Below are 12993 nucleotides of genomic sequence, written 5' to 3'. Positions count from 1 at the left end.
TGCATGGTTACTGTTTCCATGTGGTTCCACGTGGAAATGATATGATAATGTGAAATGGGATTTTGATAAATGTAAAACAAGAGCATTTGTGCAGTTTGGGAAATACAATTAACATTAAAAATGGAAAAGGTTCAAGTGCTCCTTTGGGAAATACGCTCAAGAGTTAAAGGGAAAAAAACAGGTTCAGGCACTAGCAGATGTATACAGATATTGACCTGGGACATCAGGAAAATCTCCACCATTTTTCCATTTGCTAAGACTCAAGACTCAAACTCTAGACCTTTTGGATGAAAGTTTGATGCATTGACCGATGGCTCGTTGTGCCTACTGTCATTTGCACCGTTCTATTTATAGTGACATCACATTCTATTTATAGTGACATCAATCATTGCACTCTCGTGTTGTTACATCACGCAGGTCATAATGCAATTGATCACTGACGTCACTATGATCGTTCTGTCTACATGAGCCTAATTCAGTTTTATGGGGGATGTGACTCATTTGTCTGTGTATGGTTATAACCCAGTTCAGCTTATGGGGGTGTTGTCCTGTTCCTTCTGGGACTCCTGATGTGATTGTGACTGCAAGGCAGTGTGTGTGTGTGTGTGTGTGTGTGTGTGTGAAGTTGTTTTGCGTCTGGGTGTGGGTAGGTGTATTTCGTGTGTGTGTGTGTGTTTACGGGCAGGTGAAATAAGAGAGTGGGTGGAGACTGCTTGGGAGAGAGACAAATTTTGGTAATCTTGTGTTTTCATTGGAGCATTTTGGTAATCTTATATTTCCATCAGAGCATAGTAATTTGGGTCATCTTTTATTGTCATTCGAGCACAGTAATTTTGGTGATCTTGTATTTTCACTTTAGAATCGTGATTTTGGTGATCTTGTGTTTTCATTGGAGCAGGAGGTATTTCAAAGTAGAAAAAATGACAACAGTTTACCTTAGCTACAGTGATACTGGTGAAAAGTATGTTCTACACACATCTTTGTTTCAGTGTAATTTTTGTCTTTGTTTCAGTATGCTTTACCATTTGATTCAGTGTAGCTTTTGTTTTTGTGTTTGTTTCAGTGTACTTCACATTTTGTTTCAGTGTACTTTACATTATGCTTCAGTGTACTTTTGTCTTTGTTTCAGTACACGTCATGTTTTATTTCAGTGCAGTTTTTATCCTTGTTTTACTCAGTATAGTTTGTGTTTATGTTTCAGTTTACTTTACATCTTTGTTTCAATAAAGAATTGCGTTCTTCTTTGAGTGTGCTTTGATTTTGCTTCAGTGTACTTTGTCTGTTTCAGTGTTTTTGGGCGCTTCACATTTTGTTTCAGTGTAGTTTATGTGCTTGTTTCAGTGGATCTTATGTTCTTGTTTTGGTGTGCTTTAAGTCTTTGTTACAGTGTGCTTTACATCATGTTTCAGTGTACTTTCCACTTTGTTTCAGTGTTATTTATGTCTTTGTTTCAGCGTACTTTCCACTTTGTTTCAGTGGATCTTTTGTCCTTGTTTCAGTGTGCTGTAAGTCTTTGTTACAGTGTGCTTTTTTTACATCATGTTTCAGTGTATTTTCCACTTTGTTTCTGTGCTCTTTATGTCTTTGATTCGGTGTATTTTACACTTTGTTTCAATGTACTTTACACTTTGTTTCAGTATTCTCTATGTCTTTGTTTCAGTGTACTTCACACTTTGTTTTAGTGGACCTTATGTCATTGTTTCAGTGTGCTTAAAGTCCTTGTTTCAGTGTTCTTTATGTCTTTGTTTCAGTGAGCTTTATGTCTTTGATTCATCTTACTTATACACTTTGTTTCAGTGTACTTTACTCTCACTTTCATTGTACTTTGCATTTTGTTTCTTGTTTCAGTGTACTTTACTCTTTGTTCATTTGTATTTTGCACTTTGTTTCAATGTACTTTACTCTTTGCTTCATTATACTTAACACTTTGTTTCGGGGTACTTTATTCTTGTTTCCAGTGTACGGTACACTTTTGTTTCAATGTACGGTACACTTTGATTCAGTGTACTTTTCTTTTTTTTCAGTGTACTTTGCATTTTCACTTTGTTTCAGTGTACTTTGCACTTTGTTTCAGTGTACTGTACACTTTGTTTTAGTGTACTTTACGTTTTTTCCCCCCAGTGTACTTTGCACTTTGCTGCAGTGTACTTTACAGCAGTGTACTTCACACTTTGTTTCAGTGTACTTTGTGCTTTGTTTCATTGTACTGTACACTTTGTTGCAGTGTACTTGAAACTTTGCTACATTGTACTTTTCATCTTTGTTTTCAGTGGACACTTTGTTTCAGTGGACACTTTTGTTTCAGTGTACTTTACATCTTTGTTTCAGTGTACAGACCCTTCCACCAGAACCACACTCGCCTCCCCCTCCCCTGCCTCCTCGAATCTCGCTGCGCAATCGGCGCGTGGACATACCTGACCGCAACTCCACCCCTGTCACTGACACAGGTGAGCTGAGAGCCACGCTGTGATCACATGGCCGGGCGGGAGCTTCAGTTTCAGTTTCAGTTTCAGTTTCAGTCTCTCTAGGAGGCGTGACTGCATTCGGAGAGATCCATATTCGCTGCACCACACCTGCTGGGCAGATGCCTGACAGCAGTAGCATACCCGACGTGCTTGTCAGGCCTTGAGTGCATGGTTGTGTGTTTGTGTTGTAGTTGTTGGGGTGGGTTCTATCTTCGATACAGCGTTTTCCACACAAGGGTAAGGAAGAACAAGAGGGGGAGAAAAAGGGAATGAACACCTCACACAAGATCGTTTTACAAAGATTCTCTGTTCTGATCTCGTCAATGCGTCAGTGCGCGACAACGCGTGACAATGCGCTACAATGCGCGACAATGCGCTACAATGCGCTACAATGCGCGACAATGCGCTACAATGCGCGAGCCTCTCATCAGTGTGACAACAGGCCAAACATTGAAACACTAGGACCCGTCCGGTCCAGCCGATTCTCACGCTCTGGCTTACAGTTGCTGTGACGGGATCAGCTAAGCTATCCAGAACTGTACTCACTGACACTGAGGAGTGATGATCACAATAAAATCATATTCATAAGAAACACGCAATTGCTTCCCCTAGCATCACAAGCAACAACACGCACGCGCAATCTCAACCACACATTCATTCAGAGTGCCACAAAATAAATGCTAATACATTTGTGTACCTGTCACACTGGATTTCTTCTTAACTCACTCAGTACGGCCAGTCCTCTCTTCTCCTCTACACAGACCCCTCGGATGTCCAGTGGGTGTCTGAATGACCCAACCTTTAGCTTCCGTCGTCAGAATTGTGGTATTCTTTGTCAACATTCACCTCTTCAGTGTAAGAGCCTTCCGCTGGTAATATTTTGATGGTGGTTATTGGGGTGAAACGCTGTTAACGTCGTCTCTTTCGCCGTTCGTATGGAGAGAGTTAAGGCCAGACACTACAGTCAAATAATATCCAAGTGATATTTAACTCAAATAATTATGTGAAAGGTTGAGTTGATTTTGTTTGTTAATCATGGATCAACACATGATTGGATCAAACCGTTGATTACTGTTGACGCATATGCTCTTCAATACAGGGCTGTTGCAGAAGTGAAATATGACTGAGCTTGTCGGCCAGGATGTCTGAAGTGCTCTCTATTAATGTTTAATGTTTATTGAATACCTAAGTCACACTTCTGTAGGTACACATTCATGAATGTATGTTTAATGTGTACCTTGTAAGTGCACAACACTCTGCTTATATCGCAGATTGACATAAGTTTACATTTGGGCCAACAGCAAAGTGAGAGCTGTATTATCAATGGTTTCTCCAGTCAATGGGAAATCATTTACAGCTTGGTCTTTTGTGAAGGACTATGATTCTCAAACTAGAAGGCAAAATTGCACTGGCGCTTAGTGCTGCAGCCTTGTGGGCTGGTTGGCCTTTGGGAACCATCCCAACGCCGACTGTCCTAAAACCCTCTTGGCCAAGACACTCTCCACTATAATCAAATTCTAGCCCAAATAGTCGGAACAGCAGTTGCCTCCTCTGCTGTTCTGATGGTCATAGTCGGACACGACTATCATGTGTGTGTGTGTGTGTGTGTGTGTGTGTGTATAAAAGTGTGCACACATATGCCTTGTCAAACTTTGTATAATACTTTGAGAGTTAGACGAATGTTTTATGTATGCATGCCTTTTTTGTGAAATGAAAAGCAACAGAAAAAACATTTCAAAGTAAAAATGATGATGATTAAATTCACTTTCAGGACAAAAATAAAACTGTGTGTGGATGGATTAACTGAATTTCAGAACATGTAATCAGTCGCTGGATTTCATTGCAGGCCAGTCCCGAGTGGTCGCAGAGGAGCTGAACAAGTCACGAGATGCCAGCCCTATGACGGGCCCAAGGGTAAAAGTTTTCATCAGTTGTTTTGTTTGTTTGTTTGTTTTTCCATTCCCCCCCCCACCCCCCCACATTGTAAGGAGGAGGAAGGCGGCAGAATGGTTAAGATGCTCATCTGCCAGTACAGTGTCGTTGAGGGTGTGTGTTTGATTCCCACTATTGCCCTTTATCCCAAGTTTGACTGGAAAAACCAAACTGAGGGTCTTGTCATTGGATGAGATGATAAATTAAAGTCCTGTGTGTGTGTGTAGCTACGCACTTAGCGCCCTGTAAAAGTACCCACCGTAACAAAGCGGTTGCCCTCGGGGCTTAGTACCTGGTGTCCTAAGTACGTTATATCAGAACAGGCACCACTGAAAACCACTAAAGTGATCAGCAGCAGTGCAGGGTCTCCTCTGGTGTGTCGCCTCCTGGCGACCTAACATTGATAGTTCTCTGTGCACTGCCGACTCTGGAACTGTGACGGACGAACCGGGGTGTGGCTGTGTATGGAGGAATCTAAATGAGTGGCGTGGGAGTAATGCCACTGAAACGGTGCAGATGATGGGGCAACAAAAAAAAAAAAAAAAAAAAAAAAAAAAAAAAAAAAAAAAAAAAAATTCTCTAGATGTCCACTCAGATTGGCACACAAATAGAAATGCATCTGACGGGCGCAATAGCCGAGTGGTTAAAGCGTTGGACTGTCAATCTGAGGGTCCCGGGTTCAAATCACGGTGACAGCGCCTGGTGGGTAAGGTCAACATATGTGCAGTCCTGCTAGTGCCTGAACCCCCTTCGTGTGTATATGCAAGCAGAAGATTAAATACGCACGTTAAAGATCCTGTAATCCATGTCAGCGTTCGGTGGGTTATGGAAACATACCCAGCATGCACACCCCCGAAAACGGAGTATGGCTGCCTACATGGTGGGGTAAAAACGGTCATACACGTAAAAGCCCACTCGTGTGCATACGAGTGAACGCAGAAGAAGTAGAAATGCATGTACTCAAGGCCTGACTAACTGCTGTGGCTGATGCAGCTGGTCAGGCATCTGCCTGTGTTGTAGTGTGTATGGTAACTTTATACAACAGTCAGCACTGTAAGTATGATTGTAGAATAGTAAACGCAATGTTTACATGATGGTTATACAATAGTAAGCACAAGGTTATGTTATGATTAGACAATAGCTAGCACTGTTATTTTGTGATTGTACGATAATGAACACAGTGTTACACTATGATTATACAATGGTAAGCAAAATGTTATACTGTGATAATGTAATAGTAAATACAAGGTTATGGTATAATTATACAATTGTAGGTAATTTTCATTTTGATTATATATTTGTAGCACTATTATGTTACTCCCCCCAAAAAACAAAACAAAATAAAAAACAAACAAACAAAAAAAAAAAGCAAAAAGAACAGCTACCAGAAAAGGCACATGATTTATTCTCCAAACAACCTTTCCTTTTGAAGTGAGTTGGCTTACTGAACATTACTGTTTGTAATGTTGCTCTTTCAACTGCATATGCCTCTGTTTTATGTTTCTTTTTTCCCCCAGCTATTTCCCCACTCTCTCAGTCTAAATCTCTGTCTGTCTGTTTATCTGCCCATCCATCCATCAGCCTGTCTGTCAGTCTGTCTTGTCTTATATGTCTATCTATCTATCTGTCTATTTATCTATCTATATCTGTATGTATCTGTCTGTCTGTCTGTCTCTCACTCTTTTGGAGTTTCCAAAATTATTTTTAGAAGTTGTAAACCAAACACCTGTCTCTCTCTCTCTCCACACACACACACACACACACACACACACACACACAGGAGCAGCCCAAGAAACCCCCCAGGAAGAACCCCAGCCTGCGGAAACAGGACAACCCACACAACAACAGTCCCAACCCTAACCCCAACCCCAACTCTGCACCACCACCACCACCGCCCACCGACAGCACCACCACCTCCTCCACCACAGGCAACGAACCGCTGCTGCCGTCCACCTACGACAAACCCTTACCCCTCCCACCCCCCTGCGCCTTCGACTCTCCGCGGAAGGACTACGCCAACGTGGACATGGATCGCATCAGCTCCGTGCTTCAGGCAGAGTGCGGTGCAGCCTCGGCGTCCTCCGAGGTCAAGGACGTTGTGGCCAACGACCCCTGTGACGAGGGAGGAGGGAGCAGGGGAGAGGATGCTGCCGTGAAGGAGGGTGGTGGTGGTGGTGGTGGTGGTGATGATGATGATGTGGAGGGGGCCGCTTGTGGGGGGGAGGAGGGTGCGGACGGTGGTGGTGGTGGTGAGAGCGACGATTCCGCCACCTCGGCAGCCAAGCTGCAGAAGAAGAGGGAGTCTCTGTACGCCAACGTCGTCATGCTGGAAGGTTGGTGGAAGTCAAGGAATGTGGACAGGGGTGTTATTTGGTTCGTTTCTTTGTGTGGGTTTAAAAAAAAAAAAACTACTACTAATGATTATGATAATTATGATTATGATAATAATGTATGGTTCTTGTTTGGTACAAACTCCTCCTAACATGGAGCAGTATCTATAATTATACTACAAAAAAACAACAACCCACATCAGTGTATATTGCACCTATTCTCTAAAAAGGGCTCAAAATGGTAAAGATGCTGATCTGCCTATACAATAGGGTCTGGGTTCCAATCTTGATTATGCTCTTTCTCCAAAGTTTGACTGGAAAATCAAACTGAGTGTTTTAGTCATTTGTATGAGACAATAAATCAAGGTTCTGTGTGTTGCAATCAGTCGGTGCACTGAAAAAGAACCCATGGCAACATAAGTGTTGTTCTCTGGCAATATTCTGTCGAAGAAATCACTCTAATAGGTACACATATGTATGCGTGTTGGGTTATGCGGATGGTCAGGCATCTGCTTGGCAGATGTGGTTTAGCGAAAAAGGATTTGTCTGAATGCAGTGACACCAACTTGAGAAAGAAAAAACAAAAACCAAAAACAACTGAGTTACGTCTGCTGACATGCCATTAATATAATAATGATAATGATGATGACGATAATGATAATGATACTACTACTACTAATGATGATGATAATAATAGTAATAATAATGATAATAATAATAAAGTATTTATTTTGCACAGACTCCCCAAATAATGGGCCTGAAACACTTAGCATTGTGCAACACCTATATACAGTAGTACATAACAGCATACAACAGCACAGGAAAACCAAACCAAACAAACATACGTCTGTATTTACTAATGTTCACTAAGACAATACTACAAGTTGCAAAATACAAACAATCACATCAAAAATGCACAAAATATTCCCCACATTTACACGCATGCATGCGCATGCACACACACACACACACACACACACACACAAGACACACACACACACACACACACACACACAAGAGACAAGCAAATTGCAAAAATACCTACTTTTTCACCAGTCCCTGAATGGGAGCAGTGTAAAGCTACCTTTGACATGGATTATACTATTTATTATACAGATTTATCCAAGAACCAGTCACCATTTTTGTTAAAACCTGAAGTGCTCTCCCATATAGAAAATCAATATTCTAATTATCTAAAAATATACACAGACGGATCTGAAGATGGTAATTCAGGAGCGGCTTTTGTAATTCCTTCATTTAGATTAGAAAAATTATACTATATTGGTAGACAATATTCCATTTTCACAGCTGAACTTATAGCCATACTTATGGCCTTAAATTATATTTCAGACATTCCGAAAACTGTCAGTGAAATTCTATTATGTGTAGACTCGAAGTCAGTATTAAAAGCTATAGAATCTCCAAATTCAAAGAAGCGAATAGAGATGACAATGGAAATAAAACATATTATTCACCAACTGACAAAACAGGGCATTAAATTAACTTTCTGTTGGGTACCTTCGCACTGTGGAATATCTTCAAATGAGTGGATAGACCAAGCAGCTAGAAGAGCAGCACGTAATTTCGAAGGCGCAATACAACTTGACATCCAGTTAGATCTACATGAATACATTAGTTGTATAGAAAATGTCTCTAGAAATCGATTTAAGAAATTACTTATAGATTCAAATAATCAATATTACCAGTGTTGTGTAAACACAAAGAATGCAGCTAATCCCAAACATTTTCTAAATTTGACACCAGCAGCACATTCAAGACAAATTACAAGTCTAATGTATAGAATTCGTTTAAATGCCTTTCGTACAAAATTTTCTAAAAATATAAAATGTGTATGCGGTAAGCAAATAACTGTAAGTCATCTACTCATTCATTGTCCGAGCATAAGACCGTTAATTCCTAAAGATGTAGTTGATGACTTTTCTTCCAATATTTCATTAGCCACTGAAAAGATTTTGAATGATTATTCATTGCTTAGAATGTTTTCGGAAATTTTAAACTCCAGTCCAGTTGGTATCCTCCTTTGATGTGTTATAATTAATGTTGTTATTTATATTTACATTGTTATAGGTTAATACTTGTTGATATGCATATACATATTCTCCTTCCCATGACACCTCATTCAATACACACCACAATCTCTTTAGACCTTTTTCTTATAATATACTTTTCCTCTGTTACATAACATGAATTTTTTTTTTTTTTTTTACACTAATATTCACATGCATTCCCTTTCCTTTATCCACTTCTTTACTCCTTTCCGTCTAAAAACACTTATAGTGAATAGACGTTAAACTGAAGATAAAACACACACACACACACACACACACACACACAAAGGGGAGGCTGGGGGTGTAGGTGGGGGGTGGGGGTGGAAGGAGACAGACAGACGGACGACAGGCAGACAACTATGCTTTGTCATATTCAGAGGCAACCAGTTTGAACAGGTAAGTTTTTTACATCAAACTGAATTTGGTCTGGCAAGGTGTGTGCGAGAACTCCAGTCACTGTGGGAAATGTGTGTGCAGAGGAGAAAGCCAAGGCCAACAAGCCCAGGTCCCTGGAGCTGGAGGGAAGCAAGGGGGAAGACTCTGGCGATGCGGCCACAGAGGACGAAGGGGGGCAACCCCTCTCTCCCAGCAACTACTCCCAGCCCCCCACCCCCGACTACCCCCCACCCTCCCCCAGCACAGCCCTGCAGGGGATCCAGCAGAAGATCAACCCCATGGTGAGTTTGAAGGGTGTCAGAGTTGAGCGTTCTGTGGGATTTAAGGAGAAGACTGGGGACCACACAGATCATCTCCTTCATGGATGTGTCTTTGGGTGTGTTGTTCTAATTTCCTGCCTCACACTGCAGGTGTCTGTATCAGTCGGACCTTGTTGATGCCGGGGTATCATTATGACAGGAAGCGTAGAGTTCAGCCTTGTTATGAAGCCCAAAACCTAAATGGACCTCTAGGGCAGCATCGTCATCATCATCACCGTCATCTTCCTCACCCTTCTTCATCATCAGTATAAAAAAAAAAAGTCCTAAATTATGTGGCCTTTCATGCCCTGCTCTTACAGTGTCCTCAGTTTCGATACCCCTATATTTTCGCATTTGGGTGAGTCTTGTCAAGGTCTTCAGTGTTGGCAGATTCATGGCGGACTGCCATTGGAGGGACGTCGTGACGGTCTCCACTCTGGGGGAAATGCTCACTGAGTCTGGCTCTGTGTCTAAGCCATTATTGTCGTCAGTAGAGGGCTTAGTAGGTGATGTCCTAAGTGCCTTGAATCAGAACAGGTACTACTGAACACCACTTAAGTGACTCAGCAGCAGTGCAGGGTCTCATCTGGTGTGTGGCCTCCTGGCGATGTAACATCGCTGGGTCCCAGTGGACTGTCGGTGCTGAGACTGCGACAGATGAAACTGGGTGTGGCTGTGTATGGGGGACTTGGTATGAGCAGTGTGGGAGTAATGCCACTGAAACGGTACAGATGATGGGGTAGCAAAAAAGAAAAAAAAAAAGTTTGGGGGTGTTGTTTGCTGTGTTTGGTTTTCTTTGTTTGTCGCCCTTTTTCTTGTTTTTGTTCTTTTTCATTGTGGTCTTGCTCGTCACCCATTACTTTTTATTTGGTGCTGCTCCATATAAATGCTGCTTAATAAAACTGCGCACAGGGAAAAATACAAAAAAAAATGGGTGGCGCTGTAGTATAGCAACGCACTCTCCCTGGGGAGAGCAGCCCGAATTTCACACAGAGAAATCTGTTGTGATAAAAAGAAATACAAATACAAATAATCTTCTTCTTCTTCTTTCACGTTCCCTGGCCATGCTAGATTTTCAGTCCGGTCAGGACAGCGAAGTCCGTGGTCCGTTGCAGAGACCTCACTGGTCCCCACAGTTTCTCTTGGAGCTCCACTGGGCTGGGCCATGCCTGGCGTCTCAGAGCGTCAAAGGTGGGGCAGGACTGCAGGATATGGGAGGGGGTCTGTGGGCCTGTGCCACAAGGGCACTGGTCAGTATTTGATATCTTCAGACTGGTAGAGGTCCATCATCTGAATTGTTTCAGTAGCATTCCTCCTGTGCTGTTTTTTCCGAGTCCCTCCCATACACAGCCACACCCAGGTTTGTCTGTTGCAGTTGCAGCACTGGCAGTCCATAGGGAACGATTGATGTTAGTTTGCCAGGAGGCCACACACCAGAGGAGACCCTGCACTGCTGCTGAGTCACTTTTCTGGTGTTCAATAGTGCCAGTTTTGATTTATCATACTTTGGACATCACCTCCTAAGGCCCCTTCTGACGACAGTCAAGGCTAAGTCGTGGAGCCAAACTGAGTGATTGTCCTCTCCAGAGTGGAAACCGCAGGGTGACCATGTCCTCCCAGTGACAGTCCCCCATGAGTCTGCTGACACTGAAGATCTTGACAGGACTCATTACAAGCACGGAAGTGAAGGGGTATGTGGAGTGATGGCCTAGAGGTAACGCGTCTGCCTAGGAAGCGAGAGAATCTGAGCATGCTGGTTGGAATCATGGTTCAGCTGCCGATATTTTCTCCACCTCCACTAGACCTTGAGTGGTGGTCTGGATGCTAGTCATTTGGATGAGACGATAAACCGAGGTCCCGTGTGCAGCATGCACTTAGTGCATGTAAAAGAACCCATGGCAACAAAAGGGTTGTTCCTGGCAAAATTCTGTAGAACAGTCCACTTTGATAGGAAAAACAAATAAAACTGCATGCAGGAAAAAATACAAAAAAAAGGGTGGCGCTGTAGCGTAGCGACGCGCTCTCCCTGGGGAGAGAAGCCCGAATTTCATACAGAGAAATCTGTTGTGATAAAAAGAAATACAAAATACAAAATACCAAATACAAAACTGAGGTCACCATGAATGGGTACCTGACTACAGTTGGGGAAGGTTAAAATGGCGGAAGGAGAGGATTGGGCCCCACCTTCCTATGCCGAGCCTTTCACACAGTGAATATGAGTTCACCACCCAAACGGGCATAAAAAGCTTTGTGACTTTTAACTTTCTAAACATTGCGAGCTTGACATGTGTTGTGTTTATATCAACAGCAGAGTTGTGGTGGTAAACCAAAACTTGTCATCCCTTCAAGAACTATCTGCACTTCCTCTGACTGTTCACCTTCTGAAAGTATCTCGTGTCAGTAGAAGAATCTGTGGTGGATGGTCTTTCCTCTTTGCTGCTCCTCGTATCTGGAACAAGCTTCCACATCATATCCATTCCAGTGACTCTGTGTCTTGTCTTTTAATTGTCACTAAATATCATCTTTTCAGAATCTGTCTGTAAGCTGGAAATTAACAAACAACGAGGCCAGGAGATGAAATGATTAACAAATAGTAAAGAGTGGTAACTCTCACCATTCACAAGGTACACAACTTCAAGTCAGTGCTGCTTACACTACTGATTCAGCTAGCACACAGGTAAACAGTTTTTTGAGGAAGCGTCTGGGTTTGTCCAATGTACCTTTTATTTACCTGTGTGCTAGCTGAATCGGTAGCGTAAGCAGCACTGACTTGAAGCTGTGTACCGTGTGAATGGAGAGAGCTACCACTCTTTACTATTTGTTAATCAGTCCTGTAAGCATTTTCGCTTTCCTGCTTCAGCAGCTCTGCCCCATGGCCTGCTAACACACTTGACATGAATGAGGAATGAGAGAAGGAGGGTGTAGGGGAATTGATGTTGGGGAGAGAGAGTGGTCATGAGTATTTCATGTATTCATGTGGCTTGTAATGTAAAGCACCCTTAGGGCTTTGAGGGAAAGGGTGCTGTACAAATGCACATTCTACTACTACTACTACTACTACTACTACTGCTACTTCCTCTTCTTCTTCTCTTACTGCTACTACTGCTACTTCTTCTTCTTCTTGTTCTACTTCTTCTTCTACTAATACTACTTTTGGTGTCATATACTGTACCATGTCAAACTGATGCAAACTAGGCCTATGGTTTGCTCTGTTTGGCCAAATTTCGCGCGGCTAACAGTGAAAAGACGCCCCTCTTAGTCTGGCCCGCTCTTAGCCAATCAAACGCCTCTAACAGCTATAAGCGCTGAATCATTCCTTTGGCCAAGGCTCTCCACGCCATCTTGTCAGGTTTTCGCTCTGTCTCGTCTAACACTTTTTTTGGCTATTAAGCGTTTTCATTTGGCCTTATTTTGTTGTATGCGGCTTGCATGTGTATTGTGCTTACATTCTGTGTACTCGTTTCGACTCGGCCCCCTCGATTTCTTCGTATTTTCTACCTCT

General features: G+C 42.5%; 1 protein-coding gene across 2 annotated transcripts in view; it reads left to right on the top strand.

Moving 5' to 3' along the window:
* Positions 1 to 12993, top strand: part of LOC143286967 (uncharacterized) — a 93111-nt gene that overhangs the window by 35280 nt on the left and 44838 nt on the right. For both annotated transcript variants that reach the window (XM_076594950.1, XM_076594951.1), the window contains exons 10-13: positions 2329 to 2447; positions 4312 to 4379; positions 6178 to 6730; positions 9274 to 9473. In XM_076594950.1, the coding sequence (XP_076451065.1) occupies positions 2329 to 2447; positions 4312 to 4379; positions 6178 to 6730; positions 9274 to 9473 (940 nt within the window). The remainder of the gene's footprint in view (positions 1 to 2328; positions 2448 to 4311; positions 4380 to 6177; positions 6731 to 9273; positions 9474 to 12993) is intronic.

This window comes from Babylonia areolata, chromosome 10 (genome assembly GCF_041734735.1).
Source record: "Babylonia areolata isolate BAREFJ2019XMU chromosome 10, ASM4173473v1, whole genome shotgun sequence".
Lineage (NCBI taxonomy): Eukaryota > Metazoa > Mollusca > Gastropoda > Neogastropoda > Buccinidae > Babylonia > Babylonia areolata.
The sequence above is the reverse complement of the archived record's forward strand: the minus strand, read 5'-3'. Positions and strand labels throughout refer to the sequence as shown.